This window comes from Oncorhynchus tshawytscha, linkage group LG09, assembly GCF_018296145.1.
Source record: "Oncorhynchus tshawytscha isolate Ot180627B linkage group LG09, Otsh_v2.0, whole genome shotgun sequence".
NCBI lineage: Eukaryota > Metazoa > Chordata > Actinopteri > Salmoniformes > Salmonidae > Oncorhynchus > Oncorhynchus tshawytscha.
This window is the reverse complement of record NC_056437.1, coordinates 52211013-52237131: the sequence shown is the minus strand read 5'-3', so window position 1 is coordinate 52237131 and position 26119 is coordinate 52211013. Positions and strand designations below refer to the sequence as shown.

Here is a 26119-nt window from a genome sequence, read left to right as displayed (position 1 = left end):
CTGAGCTCGAGCTGTTTTGCAAGGAGGAATGGGAAAAAATTTCAGTCTCTCGATGTGCAAAACTGATAGAGACATACCCCAAGTGACTTACAGCTGTAATCGCAGCAAAAGGTGGCGCTACAAAGTATTAACTTAAGGGGGCTGAATAATATTGCACGCCCAATTTTTCAGTTTTTGATTTGTTAAAAAAAGTTTGAAATGCATTCCAGGTGACGACCTCATGAAGCTAGTTGAGAGAATGCCAAGAGTGTGGAAAGCTGTCATCAAGGCAAAGGGTGGCTACTTTGAAGAATCTAAAATATTAAATCTATTTTGATTTGTTTAACACTTTTTGGTGACTACATGATTCCATATGCATTATTTCATAGTTTTGATGTCTTCACTATTATTCTACAATGTAGAAAACAGTAAAAATAAATAAAAACCTTGGAATAGCAAGTGTGTCCAAACTTGTGACTGGTACTGTACAAACACATACACATACACATGACACACACACACATACTAACACAACACACACACACACCCTTTTACACTCATTATTTGCTGTTGCTATTCTGTTCTTTATTTTACTCATATTATTTTGTATCCTGCCTTCATGTACATATCTACCTCAAATGCCCTGTACCTCTGTAAATTGATCTGGTACTGGTACTTCCTGTATATAGCTCCATCCTTGTGTATTTTATTTTATTCCTCTTGTTACTATTTTTTTAATATTTAAAAAAAAACCTGCATCGTTGGGAAGAGCTCATAAGCAAACATTGCATGGTAAAGTCTACACCTGTTGCATTGGGCACATGTGACAAATAATATTTGATGCAATATTTCCTGCAGTTCTGTTAAGGACGGCGAGGACATGTGTTGGGCAGGCGTTAGTGAAGGACACTGTGTGCTAGGTAGCAAGCTAGCTTGGACACCGGTAGACAGTGTCCTTTGCCCCAGAAAAACTCTGATAATACATTTATTTCAGAGGAAATATCAGAATATCAAAAGGGCCACACAAGCATGAAGATAGCAAGCTCTGCAGGAACAAATGGGATGCTCGAAGGGGGCGTTTTTACAGACGCAGCATTGCCCACATGCAGGAACGCCCGAATTGCTGGCGGCAATCACACACTATTGGATCAAGCAAAATCGCTCAGTTCTGCCTCCAGGACAAGACTCATCCCAATAAACGTCAACCTGATTTAAAGTGTCGCAGGCAGGGCTGGTCTGTGGTGGAGGCTTTCCAGTTATCAAATTAGAGTCGGTGAGCTGGGATAGGCTGGGAGTTTGGTTCAGAGAAGTTCGGACATAGCCTACTGCGGGACGGGGCAAGAAGAGTAGCGACTGAATGTGGGACAGGAAATCTGACGTGGACCATCTACGAGAAATAATCGCATTTGTTGCATCCAGCAATCAAGGATCTCACCCGCGTGAATGACAAAGGTTGGGTGGGTAAACTTTGTCATTCGGGTCTGATCGTTCTAAAACCGGGCTGTTGTTTTTAGTGGAAGCGCTGAAAGAGAACATCATGCCAAGGCGGACCGTGCACGAAGTAACAGTTCAAGATGTCCAGAAGAGGAGAAATCCGAACAAACACTATGTGAGTCAACAAGTCATTTTTTTCTATGGTAGAGGACCGACCACATCTGTATATTGTAGGAAAGTACACGCCACAAAACCCTTATTTTCTTCGATTAAAGTTCAGTTATTATATTTTTCGTTCGCTGGCTGCTCTGGTCAGGAAAGGTAAAAACAAAGGGAGTATCAAATTACATTTTACCAAAACAGTAGCTGCAAAAAAAAGATTACAGTGCGACTTTGTTGCATTAATCTAAAGAAAATTAGAATGGAGGATATATATATATATTTCTAGATTTATTTTTTCTTAGACCTGAACACTTGTCAACATCTGGAAATAACGGGGCGTCATGCATGCACTTTCCAGATGCTGGGTGTTATTTTACATACAAATTCAAATACCTTTTAGGCCTATACTAGGCTACTAGTGAAATAATGATAGTAAAGCCTTTTGAACACTGCTAAGAAGGTACACCTGATTATGACTTTATTTTATTTAACTAGGCAAGTCAGTTTAAGAACAAATTCTTATTTACAATGATGGCCTAGGAACAATGGGTTAACTGCCTTTTTCAGGGGCAGAAGGACAGGTTTTCACCTTGTCAGCTTGGGGATTCGATCCAGCAACCTTTCAGTTACTGGTCCAAAGCTCTAACCACTAGCCGCACGAACTTTAATAAACATACACATCACAAGACAAATATGAATAAGTGTGTTTTCCAAAACTGCTGCAACTTGGATGTTATATGACTATTACAGTAAAGTAGAGTCAAATTCTATGCACCCGAGAAAGAACAATGAGGTCAACATGGCGGTTTTGAAAGGAGTGGAGGGCATGATAGGTGTCTGTGTTTAGAAAACCTGACAGACTTTTCCAAACATCCCGAGGACATTGGTCTAATGTCTATTTCAGAATGGTTGCGAGACAACCAGATATTTTTCCTGAAGTGGAGAATCTGTGCATTACAGTATGATTATTTGGGTAGCCCTTACCTACCAGGCCTTTATGCTCTCCTATAGAGGGCTTGCAATTGAGTCACAAATGTATTTATATTATTTATTGAACCTTTATTTAACTAGGCAAGTCAGTTAAGAACTAATTCTTATTTACAATGACGGCCTAACCCGGCCAAAGCCTAACCCGGATGACGCTGGGCCAAATGTGTGCCGCACTGTTGGACTCCTAATCACTGCCGGTTGTGATACAGCCTGGAATCAAACCAGGGTCTGTAGTGGCGCCTCTAGTGCTGAGATGCAGCACCACTCGGGAGCCCAAATCACCTAGCAACCGCACCAGGCGCCATGTTGGAAGACCAGAGTCAGTCTGGTGGAAGTCCTCCTCATCGTCCACATGACTGGCTGTGTTTAACTTCTGGAAGGTTGCCCATTATTTCGTTTTTCTAAGGACCCAGAAAACGGAGGCAGTGGGAGAACCTATTTAAGTAGGTAAATATATTTTTAACATGATAGCTACAGGAACTTTGTGTGCAGGCTAACTCAAATGAGCTGCTAACATAATGTTCGCTAGCTAGCCAAGTGAATTAAATATCACCAGCTAGCTAACTTAATATTAGCTAGTTACCTAGCCATCTTGATTTATTTATTGTTGTAACTTGAAATGCATTTCTAGCTAGGTACGTTAGCTAGCTAGCTAACAGCCGTGGAAAAGGGTGAAATGACTACTAGCAGTTCCAGCTGTCAGAGAAGAGGGCATAGTTTACTCTGGATAAGGGAGGTACTGTACCTTTGTGGGAGGATATTATGAAAAGATTAGTGAGGAAAACTGAGGACAGAGAGCTAGAGCAACATAATATTCAGTGCTGTCTAATTTGAGTATAATGCAGCCTGTTTCTTTGTGATGTTTTCTGTCCGCAGATACCCAGTCTGCAGATGAGGTCCAAAAATGACTGTACCAAGAGAATAAGGGTACATCCTTGCATACCATGGATTATATGTGTACCTATGTTAGCAAATGTTGTCAATAAAAATACAGTTGAAGTCACACACAATGTATAAACCTATTACAGCTAGGGCAGGCCAACCCTGCTGGGTGTGCAGGCTTCTGTTCAAGCCCAGCACTAACACACCTGATTCAATTTATCAAACCTAATTAGTTGAAAATCAAGTGTGCTATTGCTGGTCTGCAACAGAAGTCTGTTCACCCAGTAGATCAGGGATCAGTGGAGCGAGTTTGGCCGCCTCAGGTATTTCCTTTTTTTTGTTCACCTGAAATTAAGCTTTAGTAATAGCCTACCTGTTACTAAGATGTCTAACCTTTATGAGTTAGCTTACTTGTATACTTTGAAATTATATGAAAGTGTTGTTTCATTGAAGTGAAGTGTATAACTTAATATAATATTCAATGTTGATTTAATCACAATCCTGGAATAAAGATGGGAAGGGAATCTGTCTGGTTCTGTGTTTTATTCTTGACTGAACCTTTTTGGTTCAGTCATAAGCTCTCCAAATTAGTTGTATTTGATTGTCACTCTTTTTTCAGGAGATTAGGATATATGTGAATCCATTTTGCAGCTGATAATGACATGCAATGCCAATGCAGCCATAGGCCTACAGTACTACAGCTTTAGCCTTCTGGGCATTTGCAATGCACCCCTTGACATTGTGCATCTGAAGCAGATAATAGCCTCACACATTGTTTACATATTGTTCAGCTATATAGTTGAAGTCGGAAGTTTACATACACTTTCGCCAAATACATTTAAACTCAGTTTATCACAATTCCTGACATTTCATCCAAGTAAAAATGAATTCCCCGTCTTAGGTCAGTTAGGATCACCACTTCATTTTAAGAATGTGAAATGTCAGAATAATAGTAGAGAATGATTTATTTCAGCTTTTATTTCTGTCATCACATTCCTAGTGGGTCAGAAGTTTACATACACTGAATTAGTATTTGGTAGCATTGCCTTTAAATTATTTAACTTGGGTCAAACGTTTCGGGTAGCCTTCCACAAGCTTCCCACAATAAGTTGGGTGAATTTTGGCCCATTCCTCCTGACAGAGCTGTTGTAACGGAGTCAGGTTTGTAGGCCTCCTTGCTCTCACACGCTTTTTCAGTTCTTCCCACAAATTTTCTATAGGATTGAGGTCAGGGCTTTGTGATGGCCACTCCAATACCTTGACTTGGTTGTCCTTAAGCAATTTGCCACAACTTTGGAAGTATGTTTGGGGTCATTGTCCATTTGGAAGACCCATTTGCGACCAAGCTTTAAATTCCTGACTGATGTCTTGAGATGTTGCTTCAATGTATCCACATAATTGACCTTCCTCATGATGCCATTTATTTTGTGAAGTGCACCAGTCATTCCTGCCGCAAAGCACCCTCACAACATGATGCTGCCACCCCCGTGCTTCATGGTTGGGATGGTGTTCTTCGGCTTGCAAGCCTCCCCCTTTTTCCTCCAAACATAACTATGGTCATTGTGGCCAAACAGTTCTATTTTTGTTTTATCAGACCAGAGGACATTTCTCCAAAAGTATGATCTTTGTCCCCATGTGCAGCTGCAAACCGTAGTCTGTTTTTTATTGGCGGTTTTGAAGCAGTAGCTTCTTCCTTGCTGAGCGGCTTTCAGGTTATGTCGATGTAGGACTCGTTTTACTGTGGATATAGATACTTTTGTACCTGTTTCCTTCAGCATCTTCACAAGGTCCTTTGCTGTGGTTATGTGATTGAGTTGCACTTTTCTCACCAAAGTACATTCATCTGTAGGAGACAGAACGCATCTCCTTCCTGAGCGGTATGACGGCTACGTGGTCCCATGGTGTTTATACCTGCATACTAATGTTTTTACAGATGAATGTGGTACCTTCAGGCATTTGGAAATTGCTCCCAAGGATGAACCAGACTTGTGAAGGTCTGCATTGTTTTCTGAGGTCTTGGCTGATTTCTTTTGATTTTCCCATGATGTCAAGCAAAGATGCACTGAGTTTGAAGGTAGGCTTTGAAATACATCCACAGGTACACCTCCAATAGACTCAAATGAGGTCAATCAGTATCTTCTAAAGCCATGACATACTTTTCTGGAATTTTCCAAGCTGTTTAAAGGCACAGTCAACTTAGTGTATGTAAACTTCTGACCCACTGGAATTGTCATACAGTGAAATAATCTGTCTGTAAACAACTGTTGGAAAAATGACTTTTGTCATGCACAAAGTAGATGTCCTAACCGACTTGCCAAAACTATAGTTTGTTAACAAGAAATTTGTGGGGTGGTTGAAAAACGAGTTTTAATGACTCCAACATAAGTGTATGTAAATTTCCGACTTCAACTGTATGTTCTCAATTTAAAAAACGACACCAGTAGACAATGTTTGAAACGTACACACAACTACTACTACCAAGTTCAATGCCCGATACTTTTCTCCCAGAAGGTCTGACTGGCACTTGGAGGAGCCACTGTGATAATGAAGATGGTTTGGCTAAGACTAGCACAACAATAACATTGTCAATGCTAAATGTGTTTAAATTGTCAAATTAAAATAAGTTAGTCTATTAGAAATACATTTTATTCAATGAGGCAAGGCAAAGCAGAGATCACACACAATACTTTTCATTGCACCATTATTAATGTCCAGCATGTTTACAATGTCATAAACAATAGTCTTTTACATGTTGTACCAAATTACATTTTATATATTCATACGGTTTAAGGGGGCATTTCTGGCATGATGACAAGGTGAAGGTGCTCTCTTGTAAAATATCTGGGTGTAGCTGGTGCAGAGGAGTCAGGTGCAGGACAGCAGAGATGAGTTTAAAAAAAAGTAACTTTACTCAAAATGACCAAATACATATAGTAATACCAAGCCCACACAATAGGACCGAAATACATAAAACAAACACGCACAAAAACCATGGGGAAAACAAAGGGTTAAATAATGAACATGTAATTGAGGAATTGAAACCAGGTGTGTAAAACAAAGACAAAACAAATGGAAAATGAAAAGTGGATCGGCGATGGTTAGAAGGCCGGTGACGTCGACCGCCGTCGACGTCGATCACCTGTACCATCAGGGCTCTTAATTGTTTTGTTGTGTTTAATTCAGTCAACACAACAAAACAATTAAGAGCCCTGATGGTACAGGTGACCTGAAGAAGTGATATTCTAACATCAGGTATGCTTCTCATTTGTTTATGTACGGTTGGTTCACCAGCTGACCTCTATCAGGTCACCCATGTCGACTGGATTCCCACTGTGAAGACGAGCAACGCTGCAGCAGCATCAGTTTCTACTTCCACTACTTTGTCCCTTTCCCTTTCCTTTCCCTCAGTTATACAACGTGGTTGTCATATGCTGTGCTTTGGTCAATGTTTGTCATATGCAGTGCATTGGTCAATCTGAATGATTTTGTTGTGCAATTTAAGTAGAGGTTTTTGTGTCATATAAAGATCAAATCTAATGTTGGGCTGGAACAACCAATAGTCAACACAGCAGGGTGTCCTATCCCATTGAGGCCTTTGTCCTATGCTGTAATGTCCATACATTTTCCCTCTTATGAATAAAGTTCTCAACAAATTATCATTGGGTCAGTGCCACTGGAGTTTTTTGGGACAATAATGTCTCCCTTTTTCATGGTCAGGAGAATTTACGCAGCAGGTTAGGAGAATTAACATAACTTAATTATCTTAACCTGCTAAGGTTAGGAAAAAGGTTAGGGTTAGCTAAAAATTAAAAGCATTTACTTTTGATGTTAATTTGACAATACCTCAATCCCTTCTAGCTATGATCCCTTTTCATAGGCCTAGATTACATGGTTTTCGTTTTTTATTGATTTGTCGTCAGTGTCAGCAGAGTAGGCATAGGCTACCATCGAATTAAAAAAAGATTATGCTAATGTCTCCAGTCATATGAAGTGTAGTAGAATTGCATAAAATGTTTATCAAAGGGCACATTTTTCCTGTGCAAAGTAATAAAAAAAAAAACATCTCTGATATCGCCTAAATTATGACTATCCAATCTACTCATCATATTAGGAATAGGCTAGTATGCTTACATTAGTCTGCAAATGTGATGAGAGACTCATGCAATCCTGCATTTTTATGGTGAAAAAAGTAGCTTCCCCAAAACTTGAATCTCATTGACACATGCTAATAGCTAGACTACACGCTATCTATCTAGCTAGATAATGTTGGCTAATTTAGTCTTGCTGTTAACACCTGGTTGACAAACCGCTAAACTAAACTATAAATCAATCAGACTTACCAGTGATGAAATGATCGGAGCAGATCCTGTACTGACAGCTGTCTGAGTGCAGGTCTGGATGGGTAAAAAGGTTTCTTCGGTTTTCTGTCAGTTCTCGAGTCTTATCTCCTTGGTGTTTCATGATTGCGTGTTATCTGTAAAAAACCTGTTGTCTTTCCTATCTTGTTGCACAGAAATTGACCGTGGTGATGAATCAACTTGTTTTAGGCACTGTTATCATGCAGCTTGGGTTAGCCACTCAGCAGTTGTTGTCGAAAGAATTGATGCGGTGGTCTTCCAACATGGCCGCCAAAGTAAAAGTCAACTGGCAACCCTCTATAGGCTACAAACACTGGGGTAGAAAACCATGGCCTTCGGCATGGGTATTTGTTAACCAGGAAGCATACTACTCACTCGTCTATTCCTAAGGTCATTGTCAGCTCAGAGTACACAAGCCATTGATGGAATGTTTGAACAAGGGAGGCGCTTCTGCACACTTCTGTCTGGGATAGAGAGCAGAAGCAGAATATGTCGTTTGAGACTGTTTGGCCCATTTGCGCTTAGTCCTGACTACGACTTTTTGTGGTGCAAGCTTAACTTCTACAAATGGGCGGTAGGCCTACTACGAAGTCCCTGAGCCATCAGAAAGATATTGAGAATACCTTGTGTGCACATTGCACAACGTGATGAAGCATGCCAACACGAAACAGTATTCTACTTTCTGATGGTGCTGTGATCAGTGCATCACAACACTGTTTCCATCGCTGTATCCAAGCCACCTCAGCTTTTCTGTTTTGAATTATCTCTAATGCACAGGGAAAGGGTTAGGAGCTGAGCGTGGGCTGAGGCAGATGGAGGAATGTTTTTCCTATTTAAAAAACCACTCCTCAGTCCTCCTAGGAGATATGGGGTGTGAGTATTGGATGTACGGTGATAATGATGACTAGTTACATAATACTAACATGCCAATGCACAGTGAGCAGCGTGAGGTGCAGGATATAAAGTTCTTGAGCTCCTGTGTCTGCTCCATCTGCTGTGTTTACTGGTTCACTGGTCGTGTGCCATGCGTTGAGTCCTGCATTGAGCTTCGTCCACAGCCTTGGTCTCCTACAGGGTAGGCAGGGGAAAAGGGACAGGCCGAGCTGGCCCATCCTGGGACAGAGGCCAACAGAAGCACTCAGCCAGACATAATCACTGGAGAGTTTACGTCCGATCACCTCCCAGCCTCTCTTTCGCTCTTCCTCTTTAAAAAAAAAAGTGTTTGTTGTGCTTGTATGCCAGCCAGCACCAGCAGGCCATTATTGCATGACGACAGTCGACAGGCTGCAAGATGTTTTATTTTTTATTCACGGTCTAGTTAGTACTTTGATCTTTACACAGGGTTGTTTTCATTGATGTCACAAGCGGAAGCCTCTAGTTTTTCATTGCACCCCAAAAGGGAAGATATAGATGAAAACAAAGAAAAAGACAGACGGGATCGGGTCAGTTTGGCTGTTTTTGACTATGAAAACTTCCGGTATTTAGCAATGTAATACAATGTTCTGCTGTCTCACAGTGGTGGTATGTCACATGTCCGTGCATCCTTTGTAAGACTAGACTTCAATAGTGTTAGCCCAATATGTGTGAGTAGTAGGCATGATCATTCCCTACTTCATTGGAAATTATGATCTTAAGGTGTGGGAAGTGAGTTCAGAAGGATATCCCTTCTGGGTCTGAGGACAAGACAGACATCACAATAAATTCCCACACAATGAACCAGCACTATTTACTCAAATGTCATCTTCCCTAGAAACCACGTCATTGTGGACTATTGTGTGACCACGAATTAGAAAATAAATCTTGGGATTTTACCAATTCCTTACAGAGATTATTACACTGTTATTGTTGTTACTATGACAAGAGCATAAATACATGCCAATTGGTATGGATCCTGGTCGTTACACCAACCTGGTATGGCTCTGTAGGGAAAAAAAGGTTTAAAGATAACACCCTTTTTTATTTATTTTTAGGTTTACATCATCAAAGTGTCCTGGTCTGATGGCAGCACTGAGGTCATCTTCAGGCGCTACAGCAAGTTCTTCGACCTGCAGGTGAGCTGGGAACTGTTATGGGAAAACCACTGTGCACACCTTGTAGTACAATCGTAGTTTCACACTATATGGCCGTGTCTCAAATGGCACCCTATTCCCTGTAAGTCCACTACTTTCTACCAGGGACCACAGATGAAAATGAGCTATCTAGTTACATCTGGTGCAATGGCATGTTGTACATTGTCTCTGACAAATAACAAAATCAATAAATAATGCCCCTAAGGGCTAAAATACCATTGTACTATGCCATCGTACAGGTGTACCAATAGGAATACAGTGTTAGTGTCTGTGTTAGTGTCTTGAACCATGTGACTTGGTTTGGTAATTTATGAGTCGATTCTGAAAATGAACTAATTCAATGGAGCCTGGAGAAGCTAAATGTGGATTCCAACAGATAACCACAAAAATATTTATTTCAGACGAGAACGTCACACAGGCCGTTTATTGCATGTGGAGGGAATTTCATCAGAGTTCCAGTTCCTTTTTCTGTGGCCATCTGTGTTAAATAGATCATCCAATACTGACAAATGCTATTTCTTCTCATAACAAATTCATTATTATGTCAATATTAACTACTTACAAATAATACAATATATAAAAGCATGATACATCATGGTTTGGTAAGGCTATGAAATATAAGACTATAAACAGTTAGGGCAGAAAGATGACCGTAATCTCTTTCAGAATCTACACTGTACAAAATATCCTGTTGTTTTTAAAGTAACTTTACGGTGCCATTTAGGATGCGAACTTGCACAGTGAAGGAGCGATGAGTCATTTAATCTGGCTGTTGCTGCTCCTCTACAGCAACAGCCAAGTGCACTGACCCACCTGGATGCATCTCTCTGAGAGCCTGCCAAGGCTGGTGTCATTAGGGACATAAAACCAATGAGATGGCCCGGGCTGGAAAAGTGCCTCCCACTGTGGAACACATCACCTGGCTGCTTCACTATTCTCTGGTATTGTAAAGCATCAATGGAAAAATAGTCTCTCTGGGTTCACAATAAGGCACCCATTATTTTGGAAACTATTACCCTCCACCCCACCCCACCCCACACACACACACACACACACACACACACACTGTTCCTCTTTTTCTTCCACTGTCTCTCGCTGGGTCATCATCCCTCACTCCTCTGATGTCACTGCTGCCTACCCTGCTGTCCATCCTGGAGACAACCATTGTTTAATATGAAAGGTTGAGATGAACAGATCGGGCTGGCAAAAAAAATGAAAGATGACATGGTCATACAGGCTGTCTCGTGCATCACATCACATCAATAGTGGCAAATGCTGTGTGAACCAGACCTCAGCAGAAAATAGTTGTATTTTGTAGTTTATTTGAAAATATCAACTTTTCAAATACTTGAGGTAGTCGAATAGAGGTTATATAGAGTTATCTAAAAGGCAACTATTTTCTTTGATATTCAAATGCAGGTATTAAAAAAACTAATATTTGAAGGTATATGAATATATGCCAGTTATTTGAAAACAAAAATATTTATTTGATGAAGAACCAAAAACTATAACAGTTAGTTGAATTCGTCTAAATATACTCTGAGTATACAAAACATTAGGAAGACCTGCACTGTCCATGACAGACTGACCAGGTGAAAGCTATGATCCCTTGTTAATGTCACCTGTTAAATCAACTTCAATCAGTGTAGCCTACCAGACGATCTAAATCACTTTTATGCTCGCTTCGAGGCAAGCAACACTGAGGCATGCATGAGAGCATCAGCTGTTCCCGACAACTGTGTGATCACGCTCTCCGTAGCTGACGTGAGTAAGACCTTTAAACAGGTCAACATACACAAGGCTGCGTGGCCAGACGGATTACCAGGACGTGTGCTCCGGGCATGTGCTGACCAACTGGCAGGTGTCTTCACTGACATTTTCAACATGTCCCTGATTGAATCTGTAATACCAACATGCTTCAAGCAGACCAGCATAGTCCCTGTGCCCAAGAACACAAAGGCAACCTGCCGTAGCACTCACGTCCGTAGCGATGAAGTGCTTTGAAAGGCTGATAATGGCTCACATCAACACCTTTATCCCAGAAACCCTAGACCCACTCCAATTTGCATACCTCCCAAACAGATCCACAGATGATGCAATCTCTATTGCACTCCACACTGCCCTTTCCCACCTGGACAAAAGAAACACCTATGTGAGAATGCTGTTCATTGACTACAGCTCAGCGTTCAACACCATAGTACCCTCAAAGCTCATCACTAAGCTAAGGATCCTGGGACTAAACACCTCCCTCTGCAACTGGATCCTGGACTTCCTGACAGGCTGCCCCCAGGTGGTGAGGGTAGGTAGCAACACATCTGCCACGCTGATCCTCAACACTGGAGCTCCCCAGGGGTGCGTGCTCAGTCCCCTCCTGTACTCCCTGTTCACCCACGACTGCATGGCCAGGCGCGACTCCAACACCATCATTAAGTTTGCTGACGACACAACAGTGGTAGGCCTAATCACCGACAACGACGAGACCGCCTATAGGGAGGAGGTCAGAGACCTGGCCGGGTGGTGCCAGAATAATAACCTATCCCTCAATATAACCAAGACTAAGGAGATGATTGTGGACTACAGGAAAAGGAGCACCGAACACGTCCCCATTCTCATCGACGGGGCTGTAGTGGAGCAGGTTGAGAGCTTCAAATTCCTTGGTGTCCACATCAACAGCAAGCTAGATTGGTCCAAACACACAAAGACAGTCGTGAAGAGGGCACGACAAAGCCTATTCCCCCTCAGGAAACTAAAAAGATTTGGCATGGGTCCTGAGATCCTCAAAAGGTTCTACAGCTGCAACATCGAGAGCATCCTGACTGGTTGCATCACTGCCTGGTACGGCAATTGCTCGGCCTCCGACCACAAGGCACTTCAGAGGGTAGTGTGTACGGCCCAGTACATCACTGGGGCAAAGCTGCCTGCCATCCAGGACCTCTACACCAGTCGGTGTCAGAGGAAGGCCCTAAAAATTGTCAAAGACCCCAGCCACCCAGTCATAGACTGTTCTCTCCACTACCTCATGGCAAGCGGTACCGGAGTGCCAAGTCTAGGACAAAAAGGCTTCTCAACAGTTTTTACCCCCAAGCCATAAGACCAATGGTTACCCGGAATATTTACATTGTGTTCCCCCCAACCCCTCTTTTCCGCTGCTGCTACTCTCTGTTTATCTTATATGCATAGTCACTTTAACTATACATTCATGTACATACTACCTCAATTGGCCCGACCAACCAGTGCTCCCACACATTGGCTAACTGGGCTATCTGCATTGTGTCCCACCACCCGCCAACCCCTCTTTTTACGCTACTGCTACTCTCTGTTCATCATATGTGCACAGTCACTTTAACGATACCTACATCTACATACTATCTCAATAAGCCTGACTAACAGATTTCTGTAAATAGCCTTGCTACTGTTATTTTCAAATGTCTTTCCACTGTTGTTTTATTTCTTTACTTACCTCACACACACACACACACACACACACCTTTTTTGGCACCATTGGTTAGAGCCTGTAAGTAAGCATTTCACTGTAAGGTTTACACCTGTTGTATTTGGCGCACGTGACAAGTAAACTTTGAGTTGATGATGGGGAGGAGAAAGGTTAAATAATGGTGTTTAAGCCTTGAGACAATCGAGACATGAATTGTGTATGTGTGTCATTCAGATGGTGAATGGGCAAGACAAAAGATTTAAGTGGTTTTGAAAGGGGTATGGTAGTAGGTGCCAGGCACACTGGTTTGAGTGTTTTAAGAACTGCAATGCAGCTGGGATTTTCGCTCAACAGTTTCCCATGTGTATCAAGAATGGTCCACCACCCAAAGGACATCCAGCCAACTTGACACACCTGTGGGAGGCATTGGAGTCAACTTGGGTCAGCATCCCAGTGGAACACATTTGACACCTTGTAGAGTCCATGCCCCGACGAATTGAGGCTGGTCTGAGGCCAAAAGGGGCTGCCACTCAATGTTAGATGTTCCTAATGTTTTGTGCACTCAGGGTATGTTGCCCTAAGAGTTGTGCAAAGTTGGTAGAATCTTATTCACAATTATTCACAGTTGTAATAGCTGCCAAAGGTGTTTCCACTAGATATTACGTCTGGCGTGTGACGACATGCAAACAATTATTTATTAATTTGGAACATTTTCTATAATTTTCTTTCACTTTGAAAATGTGGAGCAGGAAAACGTTTTATTTTAAAGGAGCAAAATGTGAAGACTGTGCAAGGGGTGTGTAGACTTTCACTAGGCTCTGTATAGCTGTAGCCTACCATTGTCGTTGATATGGCGAGTTAGTGACTTTGCCACGTGAAAGGTAAACAAACACACAGGCAAGTATAGCCTACAAGCGGATTCCGACCGACAGACAGCGATGGGAATTCCCATGATTTCAAAGTTAGGCCCAACAGAGGAAAGTGGAAGAAGATTTTTTTTTTTCACAAAATAATAGTTATTTTAGTTAATGTTCCTTAAAAGGCATCCTACAGTCACTGACACTTCTCATTCAATGGGCATCGCACATAATGAGTCCTGATTTTTCACAGAAGCTGGACACAAATAATGTCCAATTTAAATAAAAAAGGAGAATGTCTGTTGATGTTTTTGATGCCCGTGATATTTTTAATACAACATTGGTGATTTACATAAGGTTACCGTATCCCCTTCCGCTGGCAAAATCAATGCCATTACCTTTTGGTCGGTATTAAATATCCCTATTTGTGCTGACTGAAATTGTCATATTGGCACACATTTTTAAGGACACACCTCAAATATTTCCACCCCTCCCAACTCAGCGCAAGCGAGCTGGTAAATTGCCGAACCTGGCGTAAGGGGTGGAAAATGCCAGTGCGCCAGTTTTTACATGACAAAATTGCAAATGAATGTGCTTTTGACTCTTGCACCTCCTTAGCGCCAGCTGAAAATAGAGCCCTGAGACATTGAGGGAAGACAAAGACAGACTGGTCTTGATGTCTCCTCACATTCCATCTCCATCTAACAGTAGGAGTGAGCTACTTTACAGTACCTAACCTAGGGCTGGGCGGTATACCATAATTTACTATATACTGGTATTGATGCAAGGACCGGTTTGGGTTTTTACTTGATCTCGTATAACGGTATTTTAATGTTTGGTTTGTTTAGTGTGTTACACCACTCTGCCTTGTGTAATGTGTTTTTAAAAAAATACTTTACTCCGTTTGCTACTGGGGTCTCCTCTCTCCATATACACACAACAAGCCCTGCCCCCTGTCACTCAAGGAGAGCAGTTTTTTCTCTACTATGAGTCACAACCACTTGCTGTTCACTGGCAGGGACAGCCTTTATGGTCAATGCTGCAGATGTAACAAGATATTGGTGACGACAATGCCGATTTCCTTGCCTCTTAATATGAATCTGTAATCGTTCTATATTACACCATCAGTTTTTGTATCTTACTGGCAGCAAACACTTAGTTTGTGTCTTCTTAGCAAGTTGTGGCCAAAATAAATTGTGTTAACTGCCAATGCTAATCGCTAGTTAGCTGGATAGCTAGCTAAATGTACTTAGTCAGAGCAAAGGTAGCTAGCTAATACACCCTGATACTAGTGCTTGTGTACAGTAGGCCTATATCAGTAGGTTGTTTGTGCAATGGTATATTCTAAATCAGAGAGGAATAGGCGAAGCATTAATATTTTAGCTACATCAAAGCTAGCTACATCAGGTAAGAGAAAATAAGCTCTGCATGTTTACTCCTCCCTAATTACTAATGCAAAGTTGGCCTTTAGATTGCTTGAATCCAGAACCTTTGTCTAAACCAGTGTTTCCCGACTCCAGTCCTCAAGTACCGCCAACAGCACACATTTTTGTTGTAGCCCCAGAGAACCACACCTGATTTAACTTGTCAACTAATCTTCAAGCCCTCTAAACTCTAAAACCATTTTCGACTAGATACAAACTCCCATTCCTATGCATAGGTGTGATGTATAGCTGATACTTTGCTACTTTCTCCCAGAATCTCACAGCTGTCACATATTTTCCACATGCGGTAATGGAGCAACAAAACCCTTTAAAAGTGGAAACAGCACAGTCCTCTGTTGAGATCATGGGGCTGCCTGTTGTGAGCAGCATTTTGCACAAAAGCTAAACATGCCCCTACTCTCTGGCTGCTGGACTCTGCAATAAATTGCATCCCATGCTATTCTTTTTAATCTGGAAACAATTAGATATAACATATGCCTAGACTTAAAAATGCTGAACGGAAGATATCTGGGTCTTTAAATACAGTACATAGCAGCACTGTGTACTATGAAAATGAAACATTATAAATGTAAGTGTAAATTCAGTAGTTGTGGATTGAGTGGTTTTCAATTCTGGAATGCTTTGAAAGGGGGAAAAAATTCATGTGGAAGACTTAATAAGTTAGCATAATAATATATACATGTCTAAAGCACTTCAAATGATACATTTTCTGATATAATATAAAAGACAATACGTCAGCCAGGGGAAGATTTCTTCTTGAGCGGATGGACGGGGGGCTGGAACTGAAATAATTACAAATAATTAATAGACAAAGAATTGACTGCAAGAAGCCCAAAATGATATATTTGACTTAAACAATAATTACAAACCTTGAAACAGATGTTCAATTGAAAATCACCTGGAGCTGATTTCCTGGTTGTAAAAACACCAGGAAATCAGCTCCAAGTGATTTTCAATTGGAAATCTTTTACAGTCTTATCTCCAACAATGAAAATACAATAAGAAAAAAAAATTGTTCAGAAGACTTGGTGGGCAAATGAAAACACCCACGGGGCAGAGGTGGGTAGAGTACCACAAATCTGTACTTAAATAAAAGTAATACTTTTAAGAAACTACTCAAGTAAGAGTAAAAAAGTATTTGAAAACTACTTGAAGTACTAGTGTCAAATTTTGTTTGGATTTTTTTTTTATACCATATAGCAAACAAAAAGAACAATTTAGTGCAATTGACATTTATTTATTATTTAAGCCTGCCAGCATCATCTTGCAGATGTTCTCCAGCACAAGTAGTCTCCAATGAAGACTAACATATAACAAAGTCCGTAGGCTGTACAGTTTCAATTACGGTCTTATTCAAAGTTGACTTCATATCTATCAATGTGCTCTTTCATAAAAAGGTAAATGGCACTCAAGACATTGGAATAATTTACCAATTTCAGTAGCATTAATGAAAATGTTTTTCACAATATCATTTAAAGCACATGTGATGGTGAATCCATACTAAAAAATATTTACACCAAGTGTGAGTAGTCCTTTTTTTGCTCAGAATGAAATGGAAAGGAGGTCAGGTAAGTTTTACAACTGTCAAACAGCAATCCATATCAAAATGTCACTGTCAATCATGTTACTAGAATGCAAATCAGACACATTTCAGCATGGAACAAAACACCAATGTGGGTATTCAGGTAAGAATCATGTAAGTAATACAAATAATCAAACATTGCAGATATCAGTCTTTTTCCTGCCATGGTAGGATTTACCCTGCATCCTCCTTCTCTTCCGAACCTCTCTTTTCCACTTTGAAGGGTCTTTTCTTTTCTTGGTTGGCCCATTCTCCTCCCCCTCAGTTGACTTGATTTCTAGTAGCTACAGTATATGGGCCAAAACGCTTACTGAGATGATGTACTGTATGACAGATGTGCTTATAGGTCTTGTCATAAAAAAAGAAAGACATTTTAAACACACACACACACAGTGAGAGACTGCAATGGAGTGGGAGGATCGGTTGATCTAGGAAACATTAGCTAACTACATGGTTGACACCCCAGCTAGCTAGCTAGCTAGCTAGCCTAGCCAGTTCATCTAGTGGCAACCTAATGTGTTAGCTATTGCCACACACATCTAATTAATCTGTTCACTCTTTATGCCAATGACAAGGTGGCTAGTTAGCTAACAAGCAGAGATCATATGGGGAGCTAAAAACAGGAGATTAAACATTCTGTCAGATTCTGGGTTAGCTACCTAGCCATTTAATTTGCACTCTCCCTAAAAACAATTTCAACAGCAGAATTATATCCGATAAATACATATGTTACTCCAGAAATCTATAATATTGCAACGGCAGAAGCTAATTAAGGTGCGATTTACCTCTGATCGCGTGTGGCTAAGAACACACCAACAAAAATCTCCTCAGGAGTGGAGACATGTGCATCACTTCAAGAGCTGTTGTGAAGATACAGGAATGATGGACAACTTTGAGAGCCAATTGACTTGACAAGTTTTGATGACAAGCTATTTTGAATGCATTTCATTGGTCAAGGGGTCGGGAAACATTCTTACAGATGTAAAGGGGAACCAATTGACGAAATGGTGCTAACAGAGAGTGCTGCCTCACTTCTAGTCCTTAGGAAACTTTACAGTATTTTTTTTTCTTACATTGTTAGCCCAGAAAATCTTTAGTGTTATTACATACAGCCGGGAAGAACTATTAGATATCAGAGCGGCGTCAACTTACAAGCACTGCGACCAGGAATACGACTTTCCCGAAGCGGCTCTTTTGTCCGAACTACCCAGGGCATTTGAGCTGATTCCAGAGGCTAACCCAAAACAACGCTGCCAGAGAAGAGGTAGACGGAGCGGTCTTCTGGTTAGACTTCGAAGGCGTGCACACCACCCACCACTTCTGAGTATATTACTCACTAATGTTCAGTCTCTAGATAACAAGGTATACAAAATTAGGGCAAGGGTTGCTTTCCAGAAAGACATCAGGGATCGTAACATACTCTGTTTCACGGAAACATGGCTCTCTCGGGATATGCTGTCGGAGTCGCTACAGCCACGTGGATTCTTTGTACGTCTCGCCGACAGGAATAAACATCTCTCCGGGAAGAAGAAGGGCGGGGGTGTATGTTTCATGATTAACGACTCATGGTGTAATTGTAACAATATACAGGAACTCAAGTCCTTTTGTTCACCTGACATAGAATTCCTCAAAATCAAATGCCGACCGTATTATGTCCCAAGAGAATTCTTCTCGGTTATTGTCACAGCCATGTATATCCCCCCCCTCAAGCCGATACTACGACGGCCCACAAGGAACTTCACTGGATTTTATGCAAACTAGAAACCATATATCCCGAGGCTGCATTTATTGTAGCTAGGGATGTTAACAAAGCAAATTTGAGCACAAGGCTACCTAAATTCCATCAACATATTGACTGTGGTTCACGTGCTGGCAAAACTCTGGATCACTGCTACTCTGACTTCCATGATGCATACAAGGCCCTCCCCCGCCCTCCTTTTGGCAAATCAGACCACAACTACATTTTGCTCCTCCCTTCCTATAGGCTGAAACTTAAACAGAATGTACCCGTGTTAAGAACTATTATAAAGCTGGTCTGACCAATTGGGAAATCCACGCTTCAAGATGATTTTGATTAAGTTGACTGGGACATGTTCCGGGTAGCCTCAGATAATAATATTGACGTATGATTCGGTGAGTATGTTTATAAGGAAGTGCATAGGAGATGTTGTACACACCGTGACTATTAAAACCTACCCTAACCAGAAATCGTGGATAGATGGCGGCATTTGCACAAAACTGAATGCGCTCAATATTGAAACCACCGTATTTAACCATGGAAAGGTGACTGGGATTATGGCCGAATACAGAAATTGTAGTTATTCCCTCCGTAAGGCAATTAAACAGGCAAACCGTCAGTACAGAGACAAAGTGGAGTCGCAATTCAACAGCTCAGACACAAGACTTATTTGGCAGGGTCTACAGACAATCAAGGACAAAAAGAAAACCAGCCACGTCACGGACACAGACGTCTTGCTTGCAAACAAACTAAACACCTTCTTTGCCCGCTTGGAGGATAATACAGTGCCACCAACGCAGCCCGCTACCAAGGACTGTGGGCTCTCCTTCTCCGTGGCCAACGTGAATAAGACATTCAAAAGTGTTAACCCTCGCAAAGCTGTCGGCCCAGATGGTATTCCAAGCGGCGTCCTCAGAGCATGCGCAGACCAGCTGGCGGGTGTGTTTACGGACATTTTCAATCCCTCCCTATCACAGTCTGCTGTCACCACATGCTTCAAGTTGGCCACCCTTATTCCTGTACCCAAGAAGGCAAAGGTAAGTTAACTAAATTACTCTTGCCCTGTAGCACTTCTAGTCAAAGACCATATCACCTCCACCTTACCTGTCACCCTAGACCCACTTCAATTTGCTTACCACCCCAATAGGTCCACAGACGAATCAATGGCCATAACACTGCACAATGACCTATCCCATCTGGACGAGAGGAATACCTACAGTATGTAAAAATACTGTTCATTGACTATAGCTCAGCATTCAACCCCATAGCACCCTCCAAGCTCATCATTAAGCTAGAGGCCCTGGGTCTGAACCCCGCCCTGTGCATTCGGGTTCTGGACTTCCTGACGGCCGCCCCCAGGTGGTGAAGGTAAGAAACAACTTCTCCACTTTTCTGATCCTCAACACTGGGGCCCCACAAGGGTGCATGCTCAGCCCACTCCTGTACTCCCTGTTCACCCATGACTGTGTGGCACGCCTCCAACTCAATCATCAAGTTTGTAGACGACACAACAGTAGTAGGCTTGATTACCGACAATGATGAGACAGCTTACAAGGAGTAGGTGAGGGCACTCTTGAGTGTGATGTCAGCAAAACAACCTCTCACTCAAAGTCAACAAAACAAAACAAAGGAGATCATCGTGGACTTCAGGAAACAGCAGAGGGAGCACCCACTATTCACATCGATGGGACAGTGGTGGAGAAGGTGGAAAGTTTTAAGTTCCTCGGCGTACACATCACGGACAAACTGAAATGGTCCACCCACACAGGCAGTGTGATGAAGCAGACGCAACAGCGCCTCTTCAACCTCAGGAGGCTTAAGAAATTTGTCTTGTCACCTAAAACCCTCAAACTTTAACAGATGCACAGGTAATTCACCGGGGACAAACTACCTTCCCTCCAAGACACCTACAGCACCCGATGTTACAGGAAGGCCAAAAAGAGCATAAAGGACAACAACCACCCGAGCCACTACTTGTTCACCCCGCTACCATCCAGAAGGCGAGGTCAGTACAGGTGCATCAAAGCTGGGACCGAGAGACTGAAAAACAGCTTTTTCTCAAGGCCATCAGACTGTTAAACAGCCATCACTAACACAGAGAGGCTGCTGCCTACATACAGGCTTGAAATTATTGGCCACTTTCATAAATGGATCAATAAATGGACTTTAATAATGTCTACATATCTTGCATTACTCATCTCATATGTATATACAGCGGAAGTTGGAGGTTTCATTAACTCATTTTTCAACCACTCCACAAATTTCTTGTTAACAAACTATAGTTTTGTCAAGTCGCTTAGGACATCTACTTTGTGCATGATAAAAGCAATTTTTCCAACAATTGTTTACAGACAGACTTTTAAAAAATTGTTTCACAATTCCAGTGGGTCAGAAGTACATGCACTAAGTTGACTGTGCCTTTTAACAGCTTGGAAAATTCCAGGAAATTATGTCATGGCTTTAGAAGCTTCTGATGGGCTAATTAACATAATTTGAGACAATTGGCGGTGTACCTGTGGATGTATTTCAAGGCATACCTTCAAACTCAGTGCCTCTTTGCTTGACATCATCATTTCAAAAGAAATCAGCCAAGACCTCAGAAATGTTTTTGTAGACTTCCACAAGTCTGGTTCATCCTTGTGAGCAATTTCCAAACACCTGGAGGTACCACGTTCATCTGTACAAACAATAGTACGCAAGTATAAACACCATGGGACCACGCAGCCGTCATACCGCTCAGGAAGGTGAAGCGTTCTGTCTCCTAGAGATGAACGTACTTTGGTGCGAAAAGTGCAAATCAATCCCAAAACAACAGCAAAGGACCTTGTGAAGATGCTGGAAGAAACAGGTACAAAAAATTTCTATATCCACAATAAAAACGAGTCCTTTATCGACATAACCTGAAAGGCCACTCAGCAAGGAAGAAGCCACTGCTCCAAAACCGCCATAAAAAAGCCAGACTACGGTTTGCAACTGCACATGGGGACAAAGGTCGTACTTTTTGGAGAAATGTCCTCTGGTCTGATGAAACAAAAATAGAACTGTTTGGCCATTATGGACATCGTTATGTTTGGAGGAAAAGGGGGAGGCTTGCAAGCCGAAGAACACCATCCCAACCGTGAAGCACGTAAGTGGCAGCATCATTTTGTGTGGGTGCTTGGCTGCAGGAGGGACTGCTGCACTTCACAGAGTAGATGGCATCATGAGGTAGGAAAATTACGTGGATATATTGAAGCAACATCTCAAGACATCAGTCAGGAAGTTAAAGAGTGGTCGCAAATGGGTCTTCCAAATGGACATTGACCCCAAGCATACTTCCAAAGTTGTGGCAAAATGGCATAAGGAACACAAAGTCAAGGTATTGAAGTGGCCATCACAAAGCCCTGACCTCAATCCCATAGAAAATGTGTGGGCAGAACTGAAAAAGCCTGTGCCAGCAATGTGTATGTGACCAATAATATTTGATTTGATAGTATCGATTCATGTATATTGAAAAAAATACACAACATTTGGAGGTTTTCAATTGACAGCGACAATATAATACTATCAATCTAGCTGAATAACTGAATTGATTTGGTAAAGTGTAACAGAGTAAAAAGTAAGTTATTTCCTTTAGACATTGCTTGAGTAAGAAGGCAAGTACAGCCCACAGAGAGTAACTAGAAAAGTACTAATTCATCAGTGGACTTAAGTACCTGGAATGCGTTACAACCCACCTCTGCCCGCGGGCCGCCAGTTAGGCAATCCTGCAATAGGGTATTCTATTCTCCTTGACGTAGTAATTGTGGTCCATTACTTCATTTTGTATGTATATATTCATGTTTGATGACAATTATTATGAATAAATAAAACATATTATAAATGGTGTTATATTGTCTGTCTCAGTGAAGCTGATCTATCATAGACTAAACCTTGAGGAATTTTTACTTCAGCAGGACAAATGAGATGGGAGTGGTATCTTTGCTTTGCTCCACATTTTTCCCCCAAGCTAGCTTACTGGTGTCTCCTGCCTTTGTTTATGACCGTTGGAAGTGGTTTCTAGTGTTCGTCCAGCCGTCACTATGCCAGACTTGAAATGTGAGAGTTTAGTTTGCTGCTCAGGTTCTTTCCCTTTTGAATTTTATTTTCTCCCTTTCAAAAAAATCAGCAGTTTGTAAACCATGTGGTGAGCCAGCACATTGCTTACAGGGCTGACCGATGCAGTGGCAGGAAATGCATGTCTAAACCAAGTCTCCTTGCCTCGCGTGCTGTCCGTTGACGTTTCTCAACAGCTAGGGGGGAGTGTTTTCAACAACCCTGATTGAAAACACATGTTGGTCTTTTTAGTATGATTCACTCCTTTTAAACAGCATTTTTCCAGAACCCTTGCAAGGCACAAAAAAAGTTTGATAATGGAGCTAGTGAGTTTGGTGTTTCCTGCTGTTGTCAAAGACAACTTAGTTTTTTTTCATATCCCCATCGGAATAACAACATTGGTTGTGGAGATGGAAGCATCCCTTTATGATCCTGATTGAAGGAAGACTTGTGGAGCCAGTCTTCTCTGATCAGCTAAAAGCTGATGACATCAACTTCTCTGCTATGCTTCTCTGACAACTTCTTGGTCTCTTGTGTCCTCCCTCCCTGCTCAGCATTGGTATGTGTCACACTAAAGTAGATTTCTCAATGAGAGATATAGTCCACATCAGAGAGTTTTAGCATGAAGATATGAGTAGGGGTGGGTGAGTGATAGCTGGAGCTTGTAAGGAGGGGTGTTGTGTGTTGGGAGGGGTAGAGTGAGTGAGAGGGAGGGAGGGAGATTGTAGTCTTGAGACGGTTTAAAATTCTAGAAAGAGATGTGGTTGTCAGAGGAGGCCTTGAACACACTCAATCATGTCCCATTCATTCATGTCCCACTCTCAGATGACGAGCAGAAGGCTATGATGAGACTGTATGAACCAGACAAATGATAGCCGGCAGCCGCAAATGAACTTACTCTCTGACCAAACAAGACTTTTCTGTCCAATTAGTACATGTATTTGAAGTTGGACAGTTAGGCCTGTATTCTGTTAGGTATAGTAATATAACCCACAAAGAATGCCTGTTATACTCCCCTGGCTGTGATGTCAGACCTCCCAGCATACATCACACCTGGGGCCACATTCGCTGTGGTATCCTTGTTTACTTCTTAACAGTCATTAACGGCCCTCTTTTTCATCAGAATTAGTTAGTTTGCCCTCAAAGTTAGTTCTCATGTTATTATCATTACACGTGGTAATGTAGGCATTTATACATTCATTCAGAGTAAAAAAAAAACTAACTTAGTTTTTCTCAATTCTTCAATCTGCACCGTATTCCGTAAAGTATGTAGTACTGTTTTGTTTTGACTGAAATGAACAGTACCAATGCCAAGAAAACTCCCCTTGTCCCCTTGTGTTGCTTGAACCCTTAAACCTATCCTCAAGTCATTCATGTGAGTGACGTGTACATGATGTAACTGGCTGTCTGCAGCAGCAGAGACTACAATATACAGACCCCTTTTTCCACATTTTGTTACGTTAGTTTAATTCTAAAATGGATTAAAAATATATATATACACATATATCATCAATCGACACATAATACCCCATAATGACAAAGAAAAAACAAGTTTACGATTTCTGCACATTGAGATAAAAAAGAACTGAAATACCTTATTTACATAAGTATTCAGACCCTTTTCTATGAGATTCGGTGCATCCTGTTTCCATTGACCATCTTGAGATGCTTCTACAACTTGATTGGAGTCCACCTATGGTAAATTCAATTTATTGGACATGATTTGTAAAGGCACACACCTATCTATATAAGGTCCCACAGTTAACAATGCAAAAACCAAGCCATGAGGTCGAAGGAATTGTCCGTAGAGCTCCGAGACAGGATTGTGTCGAGGCACAGATCTGGGGAAGGGTACCAAGGTACAGAGATATCCTTGATGAAAACCTGCTCAAGACCTCAGACTGGAGCGATGGTTCACCTTCCAACAGGACAACGAACCTAAGCACACATCCAAGACAATGCAGGAGTGGCTTCAGGACAAGTCTCAATGTCCTTGAGTGGCCCAGCCAGAGCTTGGACTTGAACCCGATCAAACATCTCTGGAGAGACCTGAAAATATCTGTGCAGCAACGCTCCCCATCCAACCTGACAGAGCTTGAGAGGATCTGCAGAGAAGAAGGGGAGAAACTCCCAAATACATGTGTGCCAAGCTTGTAGCGTCATACCCAAGAGGACTGTAAATCACTGCCAAAGGTGCTTCAACAAAGTGCTGAGTAAAGGGTCTGAATACTTATGTGAATGTGATATTTCAAACATGTTTTTGCTTTGTCATTATGAGGTATAGTGTGTAGATTGAGGGAGAAAAAACAATTTTGTCAAATTTAGAATAAGGCTGTAATGTAACAAAATGTGGGAAAAGTCAAGGGGTCTGAATACTTTCCGAATGCTCTGTATTCCCTTCAGTCAGATTTTTTTTTCTCATCTGAGACAGCAGCTCTGATTACAGGCCACAGACAGGGTGTTGGAGCGACGGTGAAGAGAGAGAGAGTCAGTCAGGGTGTGGCTCCCCGCTAGACGCATGGGAACAATTACAGCTTGTGGGGTATTATTTTCTCTCTCCCTCTCTCTCTAAGGAGGATCTGTGAAATGAGGCATCTGCCTCTTTTAGCCAGACAGATAGTCGTCATGTGTAGTCACTCAGAAGTCTTTTTCCCTCTGCTTTCTCTTTGTTCCACAGAGGAAGGTATGCTGTGGTTGGAAGTATGATTTACCAAGCGCTTCCCTAATTGCCATTTACAGGACTGGTGTCCTTGGCTCCTTGCTGATCTTGTCTTTTTCTCCTATTTCTGCGCCAGTCTGTTCTTCTCATACTGTAGCTTTTGTTGGGTTTAATTAGTAGAAACAGCTCAGTACATTTTCATTTCATGGGGTGGGTATTATTGGGTCGATCTATCGGAATATGGAGGTGAAAGATTTAGTTAAAACTAAATTAAGATGCACATTACATCGGGATTTTTATTTGAAGAGCTTTAATAGATGATTAACTTAATAAACATGTTTTAAATCTTGTTTATTGGGAAATATATAGCACATTTTGTGATTTGAATAGACCTTGGAGTATTAGGTGGAGCATTAGTTTCTGGAGAGATGAAGGGTTGCAGATTATAGGAAAGGAT

The 26119-nt window shown here is 41.6% G+C and overlaps 1 protein-coding gene across 4 annotated transcripts in view; it reads left to right on the top strand.

Moving 5' to 3' along the window:
- Positions 1 to 1117: 1117 nt before the first annotated feature.
- Positions 1118 to 26119, top strand: part of LOC112258110 (SH3 and PX domain-containing protein 2B-like) — an 82057-nt gene continuing 57055 nt past the window's right edge. For 2 of the 4 annotated variants that reach the window (XM_024432229.2, XM_024432230.2), the window contains exons 1-2: positions 1119 to 1588; positions 9776 to 9856. In XM_024432229.2, the coding sequence (XP_024287997.2) occupies positions 1517 to 1588; positions 9776 to 9856 (153 nt within the window). In that variant the 5' untranslated portion in view covers positions 1119 to 1516. Of the gene's footprint in view, positions 1589 to 9775; positions 9857 to 26119 lie in introns of all 4 variants that reach the window. The other 2 variants (XM_024432228.2, XM_024432231.2) reach the window with 2 other exon arrangements.